This window comes from Andrena cerasifolii, chromosome 6, assembly GCF_050908995.1.
Source record: "Andrena cerasifolii isolate SP2316 chromosome 6, iyAndCera1_principal, whole genome shotgun sequence".
Classification (NCBI taxonomy): domain Eukaryota; kingdom Metazoa; phylum Arthropoda; class Insecta; order Hymenoptera; family Andrenidae; genus Andrena; species Andrena cerasifolii.
The window spans coordinates 13,547,382-13,573,184 of NC_135123.1; the positions used below are offsets into that span (position 1 = coordinate 13,547,382).

The 25,803-nt window shown below is 44.5% G+C and overlaps 1 protein-coding gene and 1 long non-coding RNA gene across 2 annotated transcripts in view; one reads left to right on the forward strand and one right to left on the reverse strand.

Annotated features, from left to right (window-relative positions):
- LOC143370185 (uncharacterized) overlaps positions 1 to 25,803 on the reverse strand; it is a 63,458-nt gene that overhangs the window by 30,024 nt on the left and 7,631 nt on the right. The gene's annotated exons all lie outside the window — the stretch shown is intronic.
- LOC143370031 (otoferlin) lies at positions 8,744 to 22,838 on the forward strand. Its single transcript, XM_076814627.1, has 27 exons — positions 8,744 to 8,986; positions 9,060 to 9,201; positions 9,308 to 9,461; positions 10,341 to 10,509; positions 10,973 to 11,162; positions 11,526 to 11,728; positions 11,956 to 12,124; positions 12,301 to 12,494; positions 12,928 to 13,242; positions 13,831 to 14,160; positions 15,067 to 15,183; positions 15,359 to 15,493; positions 15,651 to 15,812; positions 16,081 to 16,350; positions 16,579 to 16,795; positions 17,314 to 17,546; positions 17,630 to 17,735; positions 17,767 to 17,888; positions 18,771 to 18,915; positions 19,004 to 19,133; positions 19,404 to 19,735; positions 19,839 to 19,969; positions 20,301 to 20,488; positions 20,746 to 20,981; positions 21,074 to 21,246; positions 21,489 to 21,589; positions 22,251 to 22,838. The coding sequence occupies exons 1-27, from the start codon at positions 8,822 to 8,824 to the stop codon at positions 22,429 to 22,431; spliced, it is 5,010 nt and encodes a 1,669-aa protein (XP_076670742.1). The 5' UTR covers positions 8,744 to 8,821; the 3' UTR covers positions 22,432 to 22,838.

Below are 25,803 nucleotides of genomic sequence, written 5' to 3' on the forward strand. Positions count from 1 at the left end.
CAATTCTAGCCGAAAATCGAGATCAGAGCTCTCCATTCGAAAGTCACTTTATGCCACTGGTGCACTTGAACTGACGAGAAAAAGAGGAACCGGAGAAGGTGGCGATTGCCATCGCGAACGACGGAGAGCGAGAGTAAGGCCGGGCGGAAGAAGACGAGAGTGGCCATTAATTAAAAGGAGTATAACGACCTTAAGCTTCGTTAGCATGCCCGTGGGCGGTGTCCTAAGACATTCCGTTTGTACGGTATTTGAGGACTAAACTGAATCTTCTTCTCTGCTATCTCCGTCTCTCTATCTCTCCCCTAGACACTTTCACTCCTCTCTATCCAGGATTTTTAAGTGGACGAACGAGTTACGCGCGGTTGCATCCATGGAAATTGAGCGATACCTCAAATCATACTTTTCCTCCGGAGTAATTTATGAAACAGAAAATAAAATTAAGTTCAGCCGCCTGTGATTAATGTACTCGTAACAAATTCCCCTCGAATCGTGGCTACGTCCTCTTTGAAATTGGTCATCAACAAAGTACGAATGTAAGAAGAGACAGATTCCGTAACTCGAATGCATTCATTTGGTTTTCAGTTGATTCGAGGCACAGGTACACCTCCGCTGTGCAGGGGGGTCGCTGTTCGCAACAAACTCGTCTCGTTTTTAAGATAATCGCGGGAAAAGAGACAAAGTTCGGCGCGGCACGCCGCAGCACGACCATCGGGGTCCCCTCTAATCGAGATCGTACTCTCCAGTAGTATTTTTTCGACTACCGCGCACGGCTTGATTGAGCTTCGGTGAAAAGCATTCAATTTATACGGGAGATATCTTGATCGGAGGGCGAGCGAAGAATGTACCTTCATTAAGGCGGGTTCGACGAACACGGTTTCGCTTTCGGTCGAAACCGTCCAATAATAACATTTTTTCGTAGAGAGCTAGGAGTCCCCTGGGATACCTTAAAAATTTGTTTAACGACGCCGAAACCCTTTGAAACAGCGCGGGCGATCAATAGCGGCCAACGGATAATACATCTCCCGGTGACTCGTTGAAATTTCACCGCTGCTTCTGGAACTTCCACCTCATATCGTATTCAAAAAATGACGCGTCCGAGTTAACGGGCAGCCCGAGCTATTTGTGGTACCTTCGTTCATCAGTGGACCTAAAGCCTGACTGTCGCAAAAGAGATCCGCGTATCACATACGTAATTAAGCAGAAGGCAGGTTGCAAGTAGAATCTCCTACTAGACCAGTGCAATTTTCTCCGCATCATCCCTTGGCAATCAACATCTCGCATTGTACGCCCGAGCCTCGACTGGCCCTGATGTCCCCTAGCTCACCACCCACGATCCACGAAGGCGAACAAAACTTCGCCAGGTGATTCCCGGTGCTCCAATACGATTCGACCGAATCGTCGATCTTCCAACGGAGTCACGAACCCGTGGAATACGAGAGAACTGATGCAGGCCGGCCGATGCAAAGCGTTCTCTCGGCTGGCCTCGCAGAAACATTGTCGGCTCGGAGCTGTCGTCGCGCTGGAGGAGCGCTCCGTTAGTTCGAGGGCCCGTTGTGTCTGGCTAACAAGTCGACCCTCGTGGCCCCTCGAGGGTGGTCGGCCCCGGGAGGTCTCCCGATCACGCGCCTCGGTATCGGCTACTCGGACACGCCCGCGGTCCGTCATCCCATCATCCACGCTCGAGCATGGACACGACAACCGGGGCAGCCATCCTGCACGAAGGAAGATGATATCCGCCGGACGGAGCAGGTACCACACGGCCTCGCGTCCTCCACCGCGGGAGATAGGATAATGTTCCGCTATTTAGACGATGGAGCTCACTTCGAAATGCCCGCAGCCACCCATGGAGAGCGCTACGCGAATCCCTCTCGGTAGGCTCAAACGCGATGCCACGGTGACGAGGCATCCCAATACTTCCAATTGCTCCGGTTACTCTGTGACCAGGTCTGACCATGGTCGTCTCTGTCGTCGAGATGTCTCTCTCGATGAAGCTTCAATTTGGGATTCGGAGGAAGGATTTCGTACGTAGGTACTGTTATTGCGGAACCTTGTTAACGTAGGTTTCGGTAACAAAGTGGAAGCTGGGTCTGAGGGGACTCTACCTTCTGAATATCGTCTGATCCTATGTTTAGAAGTATAGGAGCTGTACAGCAGGGTTAACCTAGTCCGGGCAACTCCACTCCCCTCTATCAAAGGAGATCGATGCCAGTAAAGCGTACTCGAAGCCACGAAAGCAAGGTCCGCGAAGCGTTGAATCCTCAAAGTGCATCGAGCCTGATCCCCCCGGGGCTGGCAAGAACCTTCCTCGAAGATCTCGAAAACCTGACTTCTCCCACGTGCGTACGCTCGAGCACTCCCATCGATATTCTCCCTTTCATCCGAAAAAAGGCGACGCGGACGACGACGTTTTCCCACGTGATCCGGCGAAACGAAAGAGCTGGTTTTCTCTCTCTCTCTCTCTCTTCTCTCCATCTCTCTCCCTCTCTCTCTCTTCACGTCGAGTGGTCCGTCGATCGCGAGTGCTCATTGTTTCACGGCACAATAATGGGCCCGCGTTTCGCTCGCAGCGGCAGGACAAGTGTGCGAAAAGCCGAGAGGGCGCCGTTCCACGGAAAGAAAACGAAGGCGTGCGTGAGCGGGTGAGCGGGCAAGCGGGCGCGTCGCGTGGGGAGGGCACAAGCGGAGGATCGTCGTACAAAGAGCGCGCAAAACACACAAACAGCCGGATTGCAATAATGGATGCGTGTTGTACAAATACGATATCGGCTCGAGGGGGACGCCGCGGGCACGTGACCCTTTCAAAAGGACTCGGAATATAACGAACACCCCCAATGGCGTAACCCCCACAGGGGGCACGCTCCGCGCTCGTGTCCTCCACCAGTTAGCGGGGTTAACTTACAAGCCTCTACCGCTAATGCGTGCTGGAATACAAGTTTTTTCTGCCTTCATCCCCTGTCGGATCCTTCTTTCCCCGCTCTGCAGCGTCCTTACTGGTCGGAACGACGGTTAGATGATAATTCCGTGCTATTAGCAGCGTTCACACGTTCCCATTCTTGGCGGCTATTGACTCTGGCGACGTTTCAGACGAGGCTAGAATCGCGATTTCCTAAATTCTGATACTGACTGATGCTGCTGGCATCTCGTTAATCAATAGGTGCAGTGAGCCGTCACTGTTCAACACTGTATGCAATTAGTATGTGCGCCAAGTTAAATCGCTTGAGAGGAAGCGACGAGTCAAAGGGAAACCTCGGCCAGACTTGGAGGTGTAATTTCCATTCCCGGGAAATCTTGATTTCGCGGGTATTTCTCCGTAAATCACCGGGGACAATTAGTGAAAATGTGCAGCACGATTTGCGGCAACGCGTCGGAAGTTCGTACTTAGGATACCAAACGACTGCAATTCGAGCCCCGCTAAAGACACGTGTCGAAATAAACCGCGTGCCTATAATAGCGTCTGAATTGCGCGCACGCCCTTCGCTATTCCACCCGTCTGTTGCGTGTACGCCCCCATAGGCTGAGCCTGGGCTAAGGGCGAAACGTGACGTTTCTATCTGCGCGCGATATCTGCGACGCGTGTCACCGATACCGTGATTCCTGACAATATTAGGGAACAGCCTTCGTGACGCGGGAAATTTAATGGCGAACACCAATTGAATACAACACTATCTCTGATGGATATTAGATTGCCGAATATGAAATTTCCATCCTTCAGGGCCGATTGAAAGTAAAAATAATTTGGATTATAGGCTTCACCGCTTTAAATTTCTGAAGTTCGACATGAATTTCCTGCGATTAGAAGCCCTTATTTTTTATAAGTCTCTAATAAGCTTTCTCGAATTATATTGCGGAATTTCCTGAATATTTCCAAAGCACGGTTCGGTTGAATCGTTCTATTCAGTGAAATGATATATCAGTAATTGTAAATGAAAATATGGGTGCGAGCGTAAATCAACGCACGAGTCGCCTGAATTAATTTTAATGCGTCGATCGATAGTCGTTGTTGTGACAATCGGGAAATAAGTTGAAGCGCGTCATCGCGCAGCTTTTTTTATTTACACGTCGCTACGCAAATTGACGTGTGAAGTACACACTTGTGCCTGACAGGCTAGCCTTCGAAGCTGGTGACGCGAAACTGAGGGTGAAAGTGCCACTACACGGGGGTCTCTCTTGTCGGACGGAAATCGTGGATAAAAATTGAAAATTACACGTCACGGTTTCCGGTGACTCGTCATTAATTCGCGACATACAAGACCCAGTGACTCGATTTTAATCTACACGTTTCACAAGGAACGTTTTCGACGATCCTCCTCTGCGATAATTAATTTACGTCCACGCGTACCATTCAAGTTCAACAGAAAAGATTTCGATGAATTGTGCGCGTGAAAATTTTGCAAGGTAGGCGGAAGATTTCATGAAATTTTCGCGGGGCAGTTTTAATTGGATTCATTTAGTTATCCGGTTCACTAAGTTGGAAAAATTGTTTTCGAGAAGTCAGCGTTAAATTCGACGCACCGTGCATTCGTGGACATTGCAACTCTGCAGATTTTCGATTACAGTGGCACGCTTGGTTGAATTATTTTGTCATGTTAATTAAAATAAGTAATGAAGTGGTGATTAAAAATATGATTCCCCTTTATTCTCTAGTGTGTTGTTTCTAGAATTTTTAGCTGATGTAGATATCATTTATTTTACTGTCAAACTGTTCAACAATTATTAGTCAAAGGCACAGTAAAATCGTAGGAAGTTACAGCAGACAGGGCAGACTGAAGTCAATAACATAGTCGATAAAACAGAGACCGCTCTCGTTCTGTTTTATTGGCCACCCTGCCTGCTTCCTCTTTTACCTTCAGAGCTTGCTTCTCCCGAAATTCTACGCTGTAGATATCTATGTTTCAGTCATCCTAAGTGAGCAGCTTATGGTATCGCTACCTATGCACAAATCCATGAAATTTTTTAGAAAGCTATCCTTTTACCAGCGGAGAAACAAGCTAGTTTTCCAATATCACCACAGACGAGGTATAGAATAGACCTATCACCTTATGGGACTTCGTGTCGCCACCCAACTGTATTACCGGCCCATAATTTGAGGACTGAATGTAGTGGCATCTGCTCATGAAGAGCGTCCAACTCAGCAACTACTCTGAAATGTGTTAAAATGCTGAAAGGTGTGTGCGTGCTTGAATACTCACTCATATTTCTCCAAATATTCCTGCAACTATTCACTTACACTAAGTTCAACTAAAACGTATTTATACATTATAAATAATACTACGTGATATGTATAAGCATTAACATTAATGTATCGAACGATTGAACATTGAGAATAAAAGAGAATTCAGTCGGCGCAGAAAATCATTTGCAAATCCAAGGCCAAATGTTACAAATTGCTTGATATCTCGAGTTCTATCGATTATAGTTAATAATAATTTATACTGGGCGGTTAGTGTAAATGTTGTTAACATTATTTGTCACAGCAATAGCCACTGGAATGGATAGTTTAGCCGAAAATCCATTTTTGCCGAAGAATTCGCTGGATTTCGCAATTGTAACTAACCGTCGACCTTGTTTTGATCGGGGGACATCATTCCTCGAAGTCTACATAAGGAGCTCACAGATCTTCATGTACTCAGTCGTCGTCGGTCCTCCGGGCTTAAAGGACCTCCGGGAACCCTGGAGCTGCCGAGCCACCTGGATCCACTGGACTTCCTGGGGACCTGGTCAGGGGTTCAACCCTGGTTCTTCCTCCCCCTCCCCCCTGGAGCTGCCGAGCCACCTGGATCCACTGGACTTCCTGGGGACCTGGTTCTTCCTCCCCCTCCCCCCGGAGCTGCTGAACTTGCTGGGGACCTGGTCAGGATTTCAACCCTGGTTCTTCCGCCAGCCTCTCGCCCCTCTGGCCTGGGTTCGTTTATTCGCTTGGTGCTGATGAAATTTTGGGGTTCGGTAAGTCATTTAAAATTTTATTGTTTTGCGAATGTCAAATCTGATTTCTTCGGTCGTTTTCCATCATCTGCCCTATTTCCATGCATACTTTCGAGAATTTTGCGCGAGTCGTTCTATTTTGTGTATTTCTTCGATGGGTTTGCATGATTTATTTTATTTCATGCATTTCTTCGATGGGTTTAAATGATTTATTTCATTTTCGTGAATTTCTTCGATGGTTTTCTCTGATTCATTTCATCTCATCGATGTCTTCGATGGTTTCCCTGATTCATTTCATGTCTTCGATGGTTTTTCCTGATTTATTTCATCTCGTCGATGTCTTCGATGGTTTTCTCTGATTCATTTCATCTCGTCGATGTCTTCGATGGTTTTCCCTGATTCGTATCATCTCGTCGATGTCTTCGATGGTTTTCCCTGATTCATTTCATCTCGTCTATGTCTTCGATGGTTTTTTGTGACTTCTGTCACTCTTTCCTTCAAGTACTTATCTCTGCGGTGGTTTTGCATGCTAGTGCGTGCTCTGCTGTTGGTCGAAATTATCTCGATCGTCTCCAACTCAATAAGCTTTTCCTTAATTTCTTTCCAGGCCGACCACACCGTTACTAACATATAGTAGTTGATTGTTTCAGCTTTTCAGGTTCACCGTTACTCGGGGAATGGAGTTAATAACACGATATATTTAAAAAGAAACTAGTGAAAAGTGATAGTGAAAAGTGATAGTGAAAAGTGATAGTGAAAAGTGATAGTGAAAAGTGATAGTGAAAAGTGATAGTGAAAAGTGATAGTGAAAAGTGATAGTGAAAAGTGATAGTGAAAAGTGATAGTGAAAAGTGATAGTGAAAAGTGATAGTGAAAAGTGATAGTGAAAAGTGATAGTGAAAAGTGATAGTGAAAAGTGATAGTGAAAAGTGATAGTGAAAAGTGATAGTGAAAAGTGATCGTGCAAAGTGACAGTGAAAGAAGACATCTAAGGAAGCCTAGGCTAATTTATTATAGTATGAAGTATTTAAGGTCCCATGTAAAATTGCCAAGCAGTTACTAAATCATTAACTTTGTTGTTCGTTTATTGGCTCCTCATCTGTGATGAGGAGGTTACCGCTGCTTCCGTTTGCGGAAGCAAGTGACTGAGCATGGAATCGGTATGGGTGGATCAGTTTCATCCCTTGGTGTTCTTGTGCAAAGGGAAAAGTTTCGGACGTAGGGGGTGCACCTTTTGGTACACTGCCTGCGGAAGTCACCCGGTTCGATTACCCAATCTCCGTGTTGGACGGCTTGAGTCAGGTCAAGTGTTTGCTCCTGACGAGTCGCATCGGAGCAACAGGAATCGTCTGGGAGGCGCCGAGGGCTTTTCCCTTTCGACTTGGACAGCAGGGTGGTAGGAGCTGCGCCGTCCAATACTTGTTTCATGCTTACCCTTCGCCTTTCCTTCTTTCCTGAATTTCTTTTAATCGAGTGATTGCTTGGCAGTTCCCTAGATTCTATATCTAAACCGAAGGGATCGATGGAACTTTGTTTCCATCCATCTCTTTGGTTTAGTAGGCTTCATGTACAGGGAGATCGATGGAACTTTGATTCCATCTATCTCTCTACGGGTCTCCAAGCGCAGCAACCTCCTCGCGGTGAGACCTGGTAATCGGTGAGAACCGAGCCGATGGCTGCGATTGTCAAATATTCTAGTCGTATATAAGAATTTCTTTAACTTGCAATACTATGTAACTTAAAATGTTGTTCGATTGTTCCTACCGAACCCCAGAATACGAATATAGTGTTAAGATGGAAGAATAAGTGCAAGTTGGAATATTTCAGCGAGATACAGGAACTGTTGAGTTTTTGACAATTTTTAAAGTCCTCTCTGCTTCAGCATTTTATTGAACTATACAAAGTCATAATTCCTTTGCGAGGTATTCCACGTTACATCATGAAAGCATGTCTTCCACAAATAATGTTGTTGTTTACATAAATTTGTATGTTAAATAAATTTGTTTTGCGTTAAATAAACCGGAATAGGACAGCAAGGTTAAAAGACGAATGTGATATCGTTTTATTTTCTTCCTCCGTTCTTTTCCGTTGAACGAAATATGTTCATAAGACGATTTTTAAATTGTTACTCTAACAGAAACATTTGTAAATCGCGGGCATTGACTCTCAAAACATAAACTAGTTTTACTCGTGCTTAATTCTAGTTCCTACCACGCGTAGCGTTACAATCTGTTTTGAGACTTCACCGGTAACGTTGCATGCGACACTAAAATGGCAAGGGGGTCCCAGGACCCCCTAAACCGGCGACACGAAAATACATTGCTTGATAGGTCTATTCTATACCTCGTCTGTGGTTTCACACTTCTTGAATTCTAATTCCTACCGCGCGTAACGTTGCAATCTGTTTCGAGACTTCACCGGTAACGTTGCATGCGACACTAAAATGGTAAGGGGGTTCTAGGATCCCCCAATCGGTGACAGAAAAATGCATTGGTTGATAGGTCTATCCTATACCTCGTGAGATTACAATGCCGCGAATGGTAGGAATTAAAATTAAATGTTATCGAAAATATTTAAAGTTAGAGGCACTATATTTTAAATCTATCGCGAGCCCCCCTGCGTGTGACACAACATTATATTGGGTGATAGGCCTCTCCTATACTTTGCCGATGAACAAACATTTATGCACGACGTTTCAGAATTGAAACTGCGAATGTAATTAGTGGGAAACCACTATTACATTAAATGTATGGCTGCCTATTAGTGAACATATTCGAATTCAATTAATTTTACGTTTTATTACCTGATTATACACTTGGCGTTAATTGCAATTTGCAAAACAAAGGGAGGATACATTAAACAAAAAACAAAAGAAAAATTCATAATATATCGAGGCACGATGGGTCAGAGACGATTTCGATCCAACCCTTATCAAGTTTGCATAACAATTTTGGAAGCGAGGTATCTACCGCAAAATGCGAATCCCATGGTGGTGGTCAAAGTGGGCAATCAAAAGAGAAAAACTGTGGTTCGTGAAAGAACCGACACGCCAGTTTACAACGACGTAATATCGTAAAGCAGTAGTTTGAAGAGGTTCTGTTAGCCACGTTCATTTTAAAAATTTTAATGAATTTCAGTACTTTGTATTCGACCTTTTCTGCAATTTGGATCAACTGTTGAGCACTAAAATCATGATAGCCGTATATTTGAAGAATTACTTTCGCCTAAAGTTTCATGGCAGCACGAGTTTCGAAGTTGCCCTAGTATGGGACCAACCAGGTGGTGCACCAAAATATCTAACTGTTTTTATAGTTTCACGACTCATGGGGAAAATTGAAAGTCTTGCTAAATAAATTTTAATAATATTGCACATTTGCTTGGATAGATCGCCAATACTATCATAAGTGGGCGATGCTGACCAACCCAAAGGATCTCGCTGCAGGGGCTAATGGTTACGTTAAATGCAACATCGCAATTAATGTAAAAGGGGAGAAAATGAAAGTAAATCCAGAGACGGAGGGTGAAGACGACATCGAAGGGTAATTTTCAATCCTAAGCTCGAAATAATTAATATTACAAAGATCACATTTGAAGAACTATTCCAAAACAAATTTGTCTACGAAAATATTATCTACATCCTTAGCATGAAATTTTAACATCGCGGAGTAATTAAAACGATCACACGGCACCATAAATCTAATTCAAAGATACTGAAGCGTCAGCTGTACTAAAATTATACGTCAAATAGGTAATTCACCTATCCATCATCCTCATACAAATCCTATTAAAATGTGCTATAATATTTATCACATCAAGCTTGAATCCTGAACGTATATCCAACCTCTAGTATGTTTCATATAAATTGCAACGCTCAACTCGGATATTCTCATATAAAATTCTTGCCTCCAAAACCCGTGAAATCTTAATATCACGAGATAATGCAATTTAAATCGAATTTGGAAAGATTAAAACGGCTACTGTGCCAAAATTACAGTCCAAATCGATAGTCAATTTCCAATCACTGCGCACTAGGAATTTCCATTAAAAGACACTCGAATATTTATCTTACCAAACCCCTAGCCGAATTTCCGAATTTATATTCGACGAATCTCACAGATGAACAGCGTTCGAATACCTGTCGCTAAGGAACTGCATATTAAATTGATTCATAATGTTCGAGCTCCCTTGTTGCTGCACATTTTTTACTTATTCTCTCATAATTCCTTCGCGTAATAGTTCATCTACATACATATTGCATCCTGCCGTCACCGTGACGGGAAATATCGCCGCGTTCCAGCATCCATTTTAATGTTACACATCGTGTTCCGCGCGACGTGTCGCGCGAAATCGATTTCGGGCCAGCCCCGATTTCGCGACATTAGCTAGATCGGAGTTTAACGGAGATCGAATAATCACAGGAACCTCTTGCTGCCAGTTGGTGGCGAGTCCCTGCTCTTTAGACAGCACGCGCGCTACATTTTTGCGATTTATCGGGCGGACGGGCTGCCCGACATGAGCAGCGTGTGCGTGAAAAGCGATTTCCAGAATATTAACCCATACGTGCAAATATCGTTTGCTGGGATGAAGGTACGTTAACCGCAAATAAAGCAAGGTGAAAAGCAATTTACGGCACAGTCGAACAAAAAGTGTAATTCGTCTTTCTAAACTTTACACACTATAAATTCTTTTTTTCACCGTTTTCTTTGTTATTTTCTATACTTCACTCTGCTTATTACCCCTCGTTCCACGTCCACTCAATTTTTGTTGCTTTTAAATTTCGATTTATCGCGTGCAGTAAGGAAAACACCTCGTGGTTGCAGAATGAACTAGGTAAATAGAGATTAAAAAAATCGTGTTTTCGAAAATATATCGCGAAAGATATTTCTACTTCGGAAACGAGGAAATCACCCATTCGCGCACCCCTTCGCGCGTCCTGTAAACGGGGTGCTTGTACGGTGTCCGTAAAGCAAATAATTCTTGTATTGATCTAATCGAGCTTCCGAGGTGCACGCACATGCACACGGTTGGGAATTATCGAGAGAATTCGCAGGGATCGACGAGCGAAGCATGGCAGACTTACGGGCCGAGGTTTAACGAGAGAATCACATTCAAGGAAATGTTTCCGTCCCTCTGTCAACGCGTCAGAATTGCCATAAAGCATCGTATCAACAGCTGTCAAACATGCGTGGTGGCTTCTTACGTCCTTAACATGAGCAGGATATCGCACTCTGGGGAATACGGTGAGCATACCTCGCGACGATCTTACTTCTTTTCAAATATTTATCTCTCCACTAATGGGGATGCGTTATTAAATGAATGGGTAAGCATGTCGATACCAGAGATGCACCCTAAAGTTATACCGACTCAAAGAGCCGAACACGCAAAAATCGAGCTGTCGCATAAACGAAATTCAAATAACTAGCTAACGAAATTGAACGAGGCGATCGAGGCTGAAATAATGTTGATTGCGCGATAAATATTTGCGGAATAAATTGTCCTAGTTGTCTGATAAAAAGAGGAAAGGTCCTTTATGTGGCCATTCACTTTTTCCCAGGGGCGAAAATATAAAGTACCTTGATGTATTATCTCGCCACATTTATAAGGTTTCCTGCCGACTTTCGGGCCATCGTTCCTTCATTTCTACGGCTGTGGGTCAGCAGAAAAGAACAACTGTTTCGGCAAATGCTCGACATCCTTTCCTTTCTATTGCGGCAGAGTTCTTCTCTCCCTAAAAACCGAGATGGAAGACCCAGAAGCGTCGCCCGGTATCAGTAGCGAAACAGAGCCCACGGCTCCTATCATCGAGGTACGTCCATTGTGATCGATTTTCGTCTCTAACGAGATTGCCCCGTCGATTCCCTTCATCGTTGAGCCATTCTACTGCAAACTTATTGCGGGTTTCTTCGTGAATTTCATGAATAACTCACTGGAAAGTGAGCCTTCTTGGGGATTCCAAATTCAATGCTGAAGTACTTGGATAACTAAATTCTGCTAAGAAACGCTAACATGATCCAATAATTCTCTTTCTCAAAGAAAAGCTTGTGGGATACAGACGAGTACTGCCTGGTTGCTGTGCTGTACGACGTGAGCCTGATCGATCGTCGAAGATTTTCGTCGAAATCAATAAGCTTCGAGATTAGCGTCGGGAACGCAGGCAACAGACAATTCCCTTACAGCCAATGCTTCGAGGACACCAACGACGGTATTGAATTCACGTGCATACTTTCCTCGACGAGTCCTTTCGCATGGTCGAGATCTATGTTACCACTCGAGCCTCCATTCCCACTGTCCACGGCCTCCCAATTACTTGTGTTAATATACTCGGGAAGTTTGCGTCGTGCGCGGCACCCTCCGTAAAATGTGATTAATTTTCAACAGGAAACGGTATACCGGAGCGGCGACCGGACTTTGAGAGCGGAACCCCGCCACGAATGACCGGATCGTTGGATCGCAAATATAATTATCTGCCACTTGGCTCGAGAAAACCCTGCCTCCACGTCAAGTCCTGGTGGCCGAACCTCGAGTGGAGGATGCACAATAGGAATAGCCTGGCTTTCATTGCTGACTTCCTTGTAAGTCCTCCTCGTTCGATGCTTGTCGATGGATCGGTCTATCTGTAATTCTCTACACTTCGCCATTCTATAAGATTCTTGGAAAACCACCATCTGTGCCAATTGTAGGAGGGTACTCACTGAGCGGCCCATAGAATATTCAAATACCAACTTAAGTAATTAAAAGTGTTAAAAGTCTTGTCACAAATGTCCACGAGTCGAGATTTCGACGACAAGCGCCCTAAGAGCTCGGTGCAAATTCATCGACCATCGACGCTCTGAAATAGTAAAGATCCGTGAAGTAGCATCGCTGCTCGATCCGACGAACTTCCCTCGGCCCAAAGAAATATTTTATTACAATCTCGAATCGAACAGCCGCGGCTTACGGGAAACGGCAAAGTTTGTTTCCGAAGTGGGGCAGCGATACGAGGGCAATTTTAATTCCCCGCGATAGGAAGGGAGGTTGGAGGAACTGGACGGCCTCGTGGCGCTGGAGGAACCGGAAGCTTACAAGCTGTATAACGAAACGGTTCGCGCCCTCAAGAGTCACTGCATCCATTATTTGCATACGTTGGACGCGGGTCGATACGACGACGATGGTGGCACCACGAAGCTCGATCGACATCGCGTGAACCTCTGCCGTAAAGAGATCGAGACTATCCTGAAGAGAATCAAGATCGACGGGGAACTTCCCAGCAATCACTACCTGAGGATCGCGATGGCGCACGCGTACCACTATCTAGGAAAAGTGAAGAAGTTACAGGAAGACGTGAGTCGAGCTCTGGTTATTCCAAAGTTTCTTGAGAAAAAAATCGCTGCGGGGGGCAATGGAACTCCATCGAGAAACCGGCGACTGGAGTTTAACCTTGATTGCGATTACGGACTCATCGGATTAATCTTCCAAGTTAAATAACATCCACGAGCATTCTTACAAACTTCTGCCTTCCTGGAGAATTTTCAGAGAACCTTTTTTTTGAGGGGGAGGGACATATTTAATTTAAATTCCTGTTGTTCTTTCCTCGTCTTGGGATTTTCTTGGGGTTCCAGAAGAGCCTTTGAACAAACCGCTCAAACTTTCCTTGTTCCCTCTTTTTATGCTTGGTCGAGATACGGGAAAGTGATTTATGAGATGGAAAGGAGAACAGAGTAATAAAAGCTCCTGTTTCTCCCTGCGCAGCTCGGAGGCTTCAAAGCGGAAATCACCATTGAAAGCAGAATGCAGAGACATCGACTTCTTTTCATCGTGGAAATTCGTATTCCGAATCCTTTAAATATTTAAGCTTGCCCATGCCGCGAGTAACTCGATGGAGGAATCAGAGTCTCCGAGAGCAGTCTATACTTATTACGAATTTATCAGCCACAGCACAGTCTCCCCGACGTTTTCGTTTGGATGATAGCCGGCTCGAAACGTGTGGCCTGCGCACGACTGATGGCCAAGGAAATTATTTACTCGGAGGAGGCGGCGGCGAGAGGGAAGAAATGTGGCCAAAAGATGATTATCTTCATGAGGGATCCGCGAGAAGATGTCGAGGCTGATTACGCGGCCTGCAAAGTGGAGCTTTTCCTCTGGCTTGGGAATGCAAAATACGTTGGTAGCTGCTGGTCCGCGATTCCCCCAGGATACGAAGTGGACTATGAAACGGGTGTCGACTCATTCCCAAAGTTTTTGGAGTACACTCAATCCTCGGTACGACGTGAATTCTTTATTGAAATTTTGGAACAGGGTCGAGTCTCGCGGTCTTCATTCAGAGATGACACGGATTTAATTAATGACAGAACCGAAAGGTTGTAGGGTCAAAAGGAGAGTGGTTCTTCCCAAGTCTTCTTCGCGAGAAAAAGTCAATTCTAATTATTTTGTCACGTTATTTGGGCACGTTGAGTATTCGTAGATTTAAGTTTTACTCGCACTGCAAGTTAATAGAACTCGCTTTAATTACATTGCACGAGCTTGTTCAGAAATTATCTGCTACAATCCAGCAGGAGATCTTTAGTTACACGAATCATTCGTTTAAGACCGTGAAACCTGTTAATTTATCACGGCGATGGTAACGAGGATGATATTTAAATTTAAATGAGTAAGAAATTGGCGGGGAATGTATTTAAAATGTTTCTCGTTAAACGAGGTTGCCGACGTTAAAGAAATGAATCGTAATGGCAGTATCCATCCACTCCAACAGTAACGCAGAAAGTAATTGAAACCTTTGTGGGAGTGCAAAGTAATCCCGTGGCGAACACGCCTTTCTAAATGCAATTGAATGCGCGCTTTAACCGTTGAAATTCTTTTTCACTCTTTCAAATTATTCCCACTTCCCGTTTGAAAACAAACTTTCATCGCGGAGATAGCATTGCTGCTGAATCTAGTCTCGCTCAAACCAATCAGAGGGATCAGCGGATCATTAAAACTTGAGACGAACGACCTCGCAGTCTCTAAGTAGTTGCAATTATGACGACTGCCAAAATCGTTGACTGAGCACGACAATCTCGGTTTCCGTTACGACTGATAGCGACCCAGAAATTCTAGCGCCATTTCATCCCGCAATATTTCGAACGAAACAGTGTTAGTTCCTCGGAACATCCGTGTTTTGCATTGCAGGCGTTCCAATTACGCGCTCATATATTCCAAGGTCGCTTTGATCCTGGGATGGATGCATCTGGCTTATTGGATCCTTTTGTATGCGTTGCGTTTCACGGTTACACGGCTGCCACAAAAGTAAGTTTGGTTTGCCGATAATTCAGCCGGGATTCCCGATAAGCGAGCAAAGTTTTGTTGTTACGAATTACTGCGACCATTGTAAACAAGTTCCCAAATTCGCGGCACGCTACTCGGGTGCAATTAAACTGTCTACCAGTCAGTCAAGCGCATGCGAACTCATCTGCGTTTTCAGGTTCTTAAGCAGACCCTCGATCCATTCTGGGATCAGACTCTGATTCTACCAGCGAGGACCGTCCATGGAACGAAAGAGCACCTGAAGCTGCACCCACCCAAGATAGTCCTGCAAGTATTCGATCAGGACATATGCGTGAGTAACGTTGCTAATTCATCCCCAAGCACGCATCGTGACTTTGCACGTTCGTGGATACGTTTAATTACGCCGCGAGCCTGACGTCAAAGTAATTTACGAATTGCTTCGAGTTATAACACTTTACCTAGAGCCGTTCGCAAATCGAAATTCTCAGGGCACCACGGAGTTCTGCGGAAGATGCACAGCCGTTCCATTAGTTAAACTCGCGAAGGAAACTTACTCGCCGCCTGATTTCCCTCCGAAACTCGAGTGGTACAAATTTAAATCGCAAAGGGATTGCAGCGGCTCCGTGCTCGCTGCTTTCGAGCTCATAGAGGTGAGAGTTGTGATACAAATCGATATTCACGTCGCACCACCGCCTCCCCAGCCCTTCCCTTCGCAGTCCCTCTGCCATTATTTTTAAGGATTAATTTCCAGATTGCCGTTTCCCTGCTGCCTAGATTTATAAATAGTAACGCGTACGCAGCATGAATGGGAAAATCCCCATTTTATAAAAGCCACCACATTTCGTTTACTAGCATCTGACTTAGGACAAGCTGAAATTAGTTCAAGAAATGCAAATGAAAATCTGTATGCCCCGTTAGGTGGAAGCAGACGAAGACGTGGACAGGGCGATAGACCCTTCGGAAGAGGGCGCGATATACAATATTCCCGTGGACATCAGGCCGAAAATGGCGAGCTTCAGACTCGAAGTTATTTTTTGGGGTGTACGGGACATGAAGAAGATATGTTACCTGCCGGTGCTTAAGCCTAGGATTATTATTGAATGCGCTGGAGTCCAGGTGAAGTCGGAGGTGATGGAGAACGCCAAGAAGTTCAGTAACTTCGAGGAGCCTCACATTATGGTCGACTTGGTAACTACTGTCACTTTCTTCACTATTATTATTGCGTCTTAAATACATCAAGCCCTGAGAGGGATCAGGGAGAAATGAAACCCAGCATCAGTGAAGTGGAAATATTTGATACGCGAGTGAAAAACAATTCTTTTCCTCTTAGTTTGAACTGTTTTTCGTAGTGGTGTTTCCTGCCACTGTTAAGATACGTTTCGATATCAATTCGAATGACGTATAAATTTCTCGAAGGATATGCCGGAGCTGAATATCTATTACCCCTGCATCACGATAAAAGCTTGTGATTCGCGAGGGTTCGGCTGCTTCAAGTACGCGGGGATTTGCATCATACCGAGCGTTCATGTGTTCCTGGAGCAATTAATAACTGAGGAGGATTACGATGCAGAAATACACGAGGCGAAATCGATTTTCAAATCTCCTTGGACGAGGAGACAGACCGCCACCATTCGTGAGTTTTTGTTTAGAAGAAACAATCGTAGAAATAATTTCTTCCCAGGCATACTTCTACTGTAACATATGAGCATACGTTTGAGCGTAATAACCTGGTTTCCCAGCGTTTCAAAAGTTACTAAATATTTGAGTTCGGTCGTTCAACAGCCCGCATACATTGATTTCGCAACTTTCCTTGCACAAGTTAATAACGCTATGGAAAATCCAGTTCCAGCCTGCACGCAACCGAGGAACTTTGTTAATTAAAGTTCACGGGAACATTTATCCCGCCGCGGGAATAAACGTTTTTTTCCGACACTCGAGTAATGTCTAAAAACGCTAACTGTCTGGCTCCGAACTGGCACGAGCCAAAATTAACTCCACGGTTCGGTTATTAATGGATTTGTCAATCAACCTGTCCCGCACTCAAACGGCAAACGCGGCTTCGATACCCCAGGGAAAAATATACAGGGAGAGTACAAACGCTTTCCTTCGATCTTTAATGTCTAATGTAACGTTTAATGATTTCCCCCCAAGTGCCCCTGTCGATTGATTACGACCCTTCAAAAGACGAAAATAAAGAACTAATCCCATTCAAGAGGATGGCTGGGAAAGATGTCTCCTCGCGGATCCAGAAGATCTTACGATCTGTGAAGACACTTCTAGCCCGTCTGTTTGGGATTAGAAAGAAGGAGAAGACGATGAGAGCACTAGGTTCCATGGATGACGAGTCGCTCGATTGGTGGAGTAAATATTTCGCTTCCCTGGAGGTGAGTCGACAGAATTCGTCAAGCGGATGATCCGATATTTGTAATTTACCACCGACCCCCGCAATGAAAGGAGGCGTTTTCAGGAGGAGAGGAGCAGACAGCTAGGCAGCATTCTTCCTGAAGATCGCAAGCTCGCCGCGACGTTCAAGGTATCCCACGCTTTAGCGTATTTTCATCAGCTCAGCTGTCTCATTGATCGGAAAACAGGTGTACGATGGAGAACTGGAGATGCAGCCGCAGTTCGCCGGTTTCCAGGATCGCCTCAGGACGTTCGAGTTGTGGAAGGGACGGAAAGTCGAGAATCCCGATTACGACAGCCAAAATTATGTTGGAAAGTTCAAGGTTCGGCTTAATTTCATCGTTTGGAAATTGCCGCGGAAAAATGTCGATTAACGAGCATGTTTCATAAAAACAAAGTGCTCGAGAATCATTAGCGAGTGGTACTCCTTAAGGGATCATTCCGGTTAGCGCGCCGATAAATTCAGCGATTTTTAGGAATTTATCGCGACGAAAATAATTATGGTAATGGAATAACACTTTTTTTTAATTATTCAACTACACTTCTACAGCAAATAGAAAATATAAAAGTAATACAATTATTGCTTTTAAAATGCATTTGAAAGCGGTCTTGATGATATGTTTAAAAATTTATGCCTCGCTCGTGAAGGCGATTTCAGCTGTTAGACTTATCTAAACCCAAAAATCTAAACAGTTCTTGATCAGTATGACTTTCGCTATCGCTTGGACTATAATTAGTGATTTATCTTAAAAATTAGCAAAATGACGGGGCGAAATGCAAGAAAACTGTTTTTAAAAGTAGGTTAGACTCAATGAAAATACTTGGTTCTAGTCCCTGTGAGAGTCATAGGTGTGCAGAATAAGCAGTAAAAGTTATAAAGCAATCTGTTCGATAGATTTTGATCTTTTATCTTCACGATGTGAAAAAATGACGTTCCGAAAAAAACGCGTTCAAAGTTTTCATCTATAGAGGTCGAGTCTCTGGGCTCTTTTTTTTGCCTCTGTAGAAGCTAAAATAATCGGAATTTTTCCGTAAAAATTTAACAGTACATTCTTGAGGATATGTACTCTCGAAAAATATTTAAAAAAATGTCGATTTTACAACTCGTCTAACCGAAATGACCCCTTAACATGGCCCGAAAATTCGTCGCTTTCATTTGTCAATCGGTAGCATTTCGTGGATGGAGATGTGAAATTTATTCGCAGGGACGCATCTGCGTGTATCGTTGGCCGCATCCAGACAATCTTCCATGCAAGACGCGTAGCGGCAGGAGCGCGGATAACGGTTTGTGCGACGATTATCCGTCCCCAGAGCCAGTTAAGCTTCTGGTCAGACTCTACGTCGTGAGGGGTGAGTCCATCGACAAGCACGCGTCCTCGTAGATTCCTAGCCGCAAGGAGTAGAACAGTAGATGGTAACGAATCGATCTTTCCCATAGGCATTAATTTACAGCCGAACGATCCCCTGAGCGGAAAATCTGACCCGTATCTGTGCGTCAGGCTTGGGAAAACGTTTATCAACGACAACAAGAATTATATACCTAACCAGCTAAATCCGACATTTGGACGGTAGGCGGGCGTTTCAATTTTGGTGACCCTTTGTCACGGTTTCTTGGGGCATTGCCATCTTTTGTCTAGCTTTTAATAAATTAGGGGCATGATACTGATCTATTAATGCGATACTACGTATCCCTCTCCTTTGGGAAGCTAAAGATCGGTCAGACCTTAGCATTATGTTCTCTACTAGATGTCTTTCTTCAAGTACACTCAATCACTATGAAACGCCGACTGAAATTCACGAAGCTAGGGAACCTATTCAATTTCAACGTACATTGTTAGACTGTTCGAGATAGAGGCCAGTTTTCCTCGAGACTACGCGTTGATCGTGCAAGTATGGGACTACGACGCGACTTCGGGCGATGACCTGATAGGAGAGACCAAGATCGACTTGGAGAATCGATTCTACAGCAGGCACCGCGCTACCTGCGGCATATCGAGGGTCTATAGCGTGGACGGTTACAATCGTTGGAGGGATCGCGAGAAGCCGACGCTGATACTCGAGCAGCTTTGCAGGAGGAATAACCTGCCGGCACCCGAATATAGAAACGATTACGTGAAAATAGGGCGCAAGAGATTCCCTTTTATCGATAACCGTCCGAAAGACGGAGTCGGTACGTTTTTAAAAATTAATCGCTCGGGTATAAGTGCCATGGGAATCGTGTCGAACGGAATCTTCTTTTTTTTTTATATCAATGATAAATGATTCCTATTCAGAGAGAGAAGAATGCATGGCATTGAATGTACTTCACCAGTGGCAAGACTTCCCCATTTGCGGGGGTGCCTTGGTGCCCGAGCACGTTGAAAGGAGGCCGCTTTTTAACATCGCGAAACCTGGACTGGAGCAGGTGATGAAAGAAACGATTTTCTTCATTCGATAGCTGAATATGCGAGTAGGAACAAAGCTGCTGTGGAGTATATAAAACGAATTGCGGCTGGTATTCGGAATGCGCGTCCTGAATGTCTGATTGGGCACTAATGTGGAACCGAAATAGATTTGGAAACGATGTCGGCACTGAATTTTCAACCGGCTAAAAGCACTTGGGGCTCCTTTAGCCGATTGATTTATCAGAAGAATGCCTCGAGCGCGACATTCGCAAATTGGACGGTCTCTCGCCTACCTAAATATTCATTGGCCAGTTCTAAAAGCGTGATCCGCATTTTCGTCCGATGTTGCAGGGAAAATTGGAACTCTGGATCGACATGTTCCAATCCGAGGAGCTACCCCCGAAACCGCCGGTAGACATCACTCCCTCGGTACCAGTGGAATATGAAATTCGCGTGATCGTCTGGAATACCGAGGACGTGCCTCTCGTTGAAAGTCAATTTCTTACGGGGGAGAAGAGCTCCGATATTTTCGTGAAAGGGTACGCTCGAGGATGCCGCCGACAAATAAATGTGTATCTTTTAAATCGTCCGTTTCGAGAGAGCTGCGCCGAAAGGATTTTAGAGGTTTATCGGGGATCTGGGATTCGATAAATTTGCCTCCAAATACTCGAGCGCTTAAAATTTAAAGTACACTGGATAGGTAGACAGTGTAACCATAGACCGGGGAAAGAAGCCAGGAGTTCTTGCAGCAATGTGGAACGCGACATATTTTCTGATATCCGACGATCGATTCCAGCTGGATTATTTACGATGATTACCAAAAGACCGACGTCCATTACAATTCCCTGAACGGCGAGGGTAACTTCAACTGGAGATTCGTATATCGTGTCACGTATTCGAAGGGCGAGCGCGCTATGATCGTTCGCAGAAAGATATCTGTCTTCAGCACCAGTGAAACCGAGGACAAACTGCCCTGCAAATTGTATCTGCAAGTCTGGGACAGCGATCATTTCTCTCCGGACGATTTCCTCGGTATGCCGGACCACTCGAATCCCGGCGTTAATTAACAATCGCCAACGAGCGGAACGGAAACCACGTAGCTAGTTAAAATCGACTGTTCCTAGGTGCCCTGACGTTGGATCTGTCCAGAATGCCACGGGGAAGCGCAAACTCGAAGAATTGCACCCTGAAACTCCTCAATCCCAGCTTACCAGCCACTGATCTGTTCAAACTGACACGGATCAAGGCGTGGTGGCCATTTGTCAGCAGCGTTGGAACGGGGGACTTCGTTCAGGCGGTGCGTTTCGTTAAATCTGTCTAATCATTAGCGTTTATGGAAGCGAACGTTATTATCTTGTACTGTAACATTCGACTACAGTAGCTTCTGGTAGATTCGGAGCTTTCAGTTGCCATCGAAGCGCTCTTGCTCGAAATGTTCCTTTTCCAGTCACGAATGCTATGAAATATTAATCTACTTTTTGCTATGAAATAATCGTGATACGCCGAAGTAGACTCACGCGGAGCAATGTATCGATTCAGGGCAAAGTCGAACTGGAAATGTCAATATTGCCAGCAACGGAAGCCGACGGGCAGCCTGCGGGCAGAGGAAGAGACCCACCCCAGAGTCTTCCCCCTCCGAAGTAAGAAACTTAATTACGAAATAGAAAACTACTCGTTATCATCGAATTTTCATCCTTTTGGTGGATTTTCGAAACTGGTAATTTAGATAATTCGGGAGTTAAATCAGGTCATCTACGTTGGGCAACGTATTCCTGGACAATCCAGCATTATCCACTCGAATCTGTGACTGTCTGGTTTCAGCGCAAAGAAACGTCGACTGATAAAATTAGCTCGCGTCCTATTAGTATTCGAATCACGGTGCTAACACTGAATATTCAAAGACTGATCAAATTACTATCCGCGCGAGATTTTTCTATCATAAATTTTAAAACACACCGAACCTACATTCCAATTAATCCTCAATCCCCCAGTCCCATCTCTAATAAATATGTATGAGGCTTATCAAAGAAGACCGAGCGAATAGGCAAGCAATACCGCGAACAGTCCCTTAACACAGAACAGAATTCAAACGGTCAATAGTACCCGCGTTCCCCCAGCCGTTGTTGATTCTCTGCTGTAATTAAACTCCTCATTGGCCACCATTAAACCTTCGGTGCACGATTAAACGTGCAGCAGTGACGGTCGGAATCTGCATTAGTTAAACCGATTTCGAGGCATCGCTGATGATTTTTCACTCTAAAATCAATCTCGCGAGTAAATCCTGTTCCCTGTAATTTACAGTCGACCGGACACTTCGTTCTCGTGGTTTCGGAACCCGTGGAAAGCCTTCCGTTTTGTGGTCTGCCGCTATTACAAGTGGAGGATAATATGCTGCCTGACGTGCGTGCTGCTCGTCTTGCTATTCGCCTGCGCGATCTACGCTTTCCCTGGCTATCTGGTGAAACGTCTTCTGGGGGTCTGAACCAGCATCTTCGTGGAAAGGATTAGATCGACGACTTGCATCGATCAAGACGGGAACCATGGCACTCAGATGGTCGTAAATGAGGAATTGGGTCGTTCGACAGATGAATTATCGATTCACGAGCACTTGGCGACAACACCCCCTCGCGCTATCTGGCTGTCGTTAATCGTACGATAATACAATGGAATCACCTGGGCGACCATCATTTTGCCAATTAACGGCTGGTCTTTATTGTAAATCTGAATTAATGGCTCTGATCGGGTCGCGGAGCTTCGAAGCCTGGATATCTGAAATTTTTGGCAGAAGCTGAAGAACGCGTGTAATTACCTACTGTAACCAGTGAATGAACTGGTGTACCTTGGGGCATATTGTAGAAAAATATTTGATGTTGCTTGGGAATTGCCCGACTGTTTTTACTGTACACTAACCGATGCAAAAGTTCAATGAAATTGATTAGCAACCCCAGCGTGGCAGCGTCGTTTCTTTGTATCCTCCAAAGCGAGAAATGTGTGAAATGGGGTCGTCAATAAGAACCGGAGACCCTCTTGCAAATGCTCGCATCGCGAGTTCGGTAGAAATGGAAAATGAATATTCCGCAATTTTCAGCTTCAAAGCTTCTCTTGCGCTTTCGCGAAACCCTTCATAAAGATCCGCTTCATCGCCCCACTTTTCCCATCGCGTCGAGTACACTTTAAAGCCTTTCAGCAAATATAAATCTCGCGTCCAGCTGCTCTCGCGCATTAATCAGATTACAACAAAGTTCACGCTCGCCGCGGAATTGCGTGCATTTACGGAAGGGCCGGTTTCTTCCCCGTTTAAAAATTCTTCCGCGAAAACTCACACTAGGACGGATCGATGCGGAATAGCCCATCGGCACCAGCTATCATTTGTGCGACATAAACGCGAGTGCACACTGTACGTAGTTCGACTGTAGGCGGTCTGGCAGGTGAAAAAAGGGGTAACGTGACGTAACGAGAAGATCGATAACTCAACCGTTTCATTCGAAAGTTTACTGAACTCGACTTTTCTTAACGCCCACGCTGTTGTTCCGTGGCTTTTCCCACGCTAACGAACACTGAGACACTTTTACGACATCGACAAGCGACGCGTCGAATTTCTTCCTACGTTTCTTCCCTTGTCAGCCCGCGATAAACCTCTTTACGGCTGAACTCGAGGGGCCAGTTCTAAGTAATCTAATCTTCTTTCCTGTCAGACGGGAGACGACTTGGGTCGCAATTCGCCTGAGCCACGGCGGAAAGAGACGATCCGGCGAAAAGGGTAAATTCGGCAGCCTCTTGCGGATTAATTTCGGAACAAAGTACCTTTAGCGCGTTCGTCGGGATGGGTTTCAATATTGTGCGGGGTAATTACGCGGAGAAGCGGGCATTTAAGCGTGAAGAAAAATTAATTACGCCATGATTAAACGCAAATTAAATTTACGACAAACTAATAATGTCAATAAGTGGAACGAGAAACACAAATCCTGGAACATTAGATTCTTCTGTTTAGCTCATTTTATGAGGCCACATCTCCGAAGAAGCTTTTTTCTTTTTATTTTAATTCCTGTAGCCGAAGCGTACGTGCAAAATTTCAGTAGGGGAGGCCGGGGCTAAAAGTTCCGATTTCGATAAAACATAAAAAATGACTGGAAAATAATGTAGTTATTCTCTTCACTATTGACTAATTTCTTGTTAAATTTATTATATCTTCTGATTTTAAGCTTGTGTTTAATATATTGTAATAGGTTTCCCATAGAAAGTAATTTATTTGTGGCTGATCGAAGCGGAACTTCTTACCCCTATATGGGGCAAGTTGTTATCGCATTGGGGTAAGTTGTTACTATGATATAAGAGTTGCCTTCTAATGAAATAAAGCAGAATTTTAATAATAATGGTTATTTATGAAGGTTCGGACCAACAAAAATGTATTATCTTTAAAAGAAAACCAAAAGCGACAGTTTTTATTTATCTTTACGCATATCTTCGATCGAAGTCGTGTCCCTTTCCGCCTTTCATTCATATGTTCGGATCTTAAAGCACAGCGGAAACAATTTATACATTTGCGGCAGGTCTGTGAAGATAGCACCCCCAAATTCGAAATTTTGGAAAAACTCAACGGCATTCGTTTGTCCATCGTTTGCCCACGTTTGCCCATCAAAAATTTTCGTTTGACCACCCTCCAAAAAAGAGTTATGAACAAAATAAAAAAATTGTCTTCATCACCCATCATGAATGCATTTCAATTTTTTAATAGAAGGATCGGAATGTACCCGACCTGACCACGTTTGCTCACTCTCAGATTTCATTTGCCCACCCTCCAGAATTTAAATAAAAAATAAAAACCGCGAAAAAATGGGTATAGATGAAGCGATCGCGTTAAAGTTCGATTATTCTCGAAAATATTATCAAAATCTTTCTTTCAACGGTCCAGTTCGTTAGTTTAGATGTAGAAGAGATTTGCCCATCCATTAATTTCGTATGCCCACCCTTCAGAATCGAATTATTAATGAAGATAGCCAAGAAGTGCGGTGCCCGTTGAAGCGATCGCGTTAAAGTTCGATTTTTCTGGAAAATAATATCAAAATCGTTCTTTCAACGATGCAGTCCGTTAGTTTAGACATAGAAGAGATTTGCCCATGCATTAATTTCGTATGTTCACCCTCCAGAATTGAATTATTAATAAAGATAGCCAAGAAGTGCGGTGCCCGTTGAAGCGATCGCGTTAAAGTTCGATTTTTCTGGAAAATAATATCGAAATCGTTCTTTCAACGATGCAGTCCGTTAGTTTAGATGTACATAGAAGAGATTTGCCCATGCATTAATTTCGTATGCCCACCCTCCAGAATCGAATTATTAATAAAGATAGCCAAGAAGTGCGGTACCCGTTAAACCGAATACATTTCCGTTCGTTTTTTTTCCGAATGAATTATCAAAATGGATTGTTCTTACCGTAAAGGTTAAAGGTGTTTGGTGACATGTTATCCACTTCAATTTGTATCGCTCATCGAATACTTCACACTTTTCACACATCTGCAGCATGTGCAGAATAATACCAGAGTGGTTTTCTAGTCATTTTTCACTAATTACCGCAATGATATCGCACAACGGAAAATAATATAATGTCACAGTTACTTCACAAACCGTAAATGAACGCACGATTTCGCAAGAGTTGCGCCCGAACTCTGTAGACCGACTGACTTTCGTGCGTCGTTGGAAACAATTCGAGAGTGTCGCAGACATCTGTTTACGTTTCGGCACGTTCGATGACGACACGCAGCGCTGCTACCCTAACTAAAGGGGCGCAGCGCCGAGTGCCACTGCCGAAACGTAAACAGATGTCTGGCGATACTCTCGAATTATTTCCAACGACGCA

What these genes read in the sequence shown, in the direction of transcription:
- LOC143370031 (XM_076814627.1), top strand. Translation starts at nt 8,822, where the DNA reads ATGGGTCAGAGACGATTTCGATCCAACCCTTATCAAGTTTGCATAACA. An exon ending in GTTACACGGCTGCCACAAAA is followed by an intron (nt 15,184 to 15,358) that starts GTAAGTTTGGTT and finishes CTGCGTTTTCAG; the next exon opens with GTTCTTAAGCAGACCCTCGA. An exon ending in CTCACATTATGGTCGACTTG is followed by an intron (nt 16,351 to 16,578) that starts GTAACTACTGTC and finishes AATTTCTCGAAG; the next exon opens with GATATGCCGGAGCTGAATAT.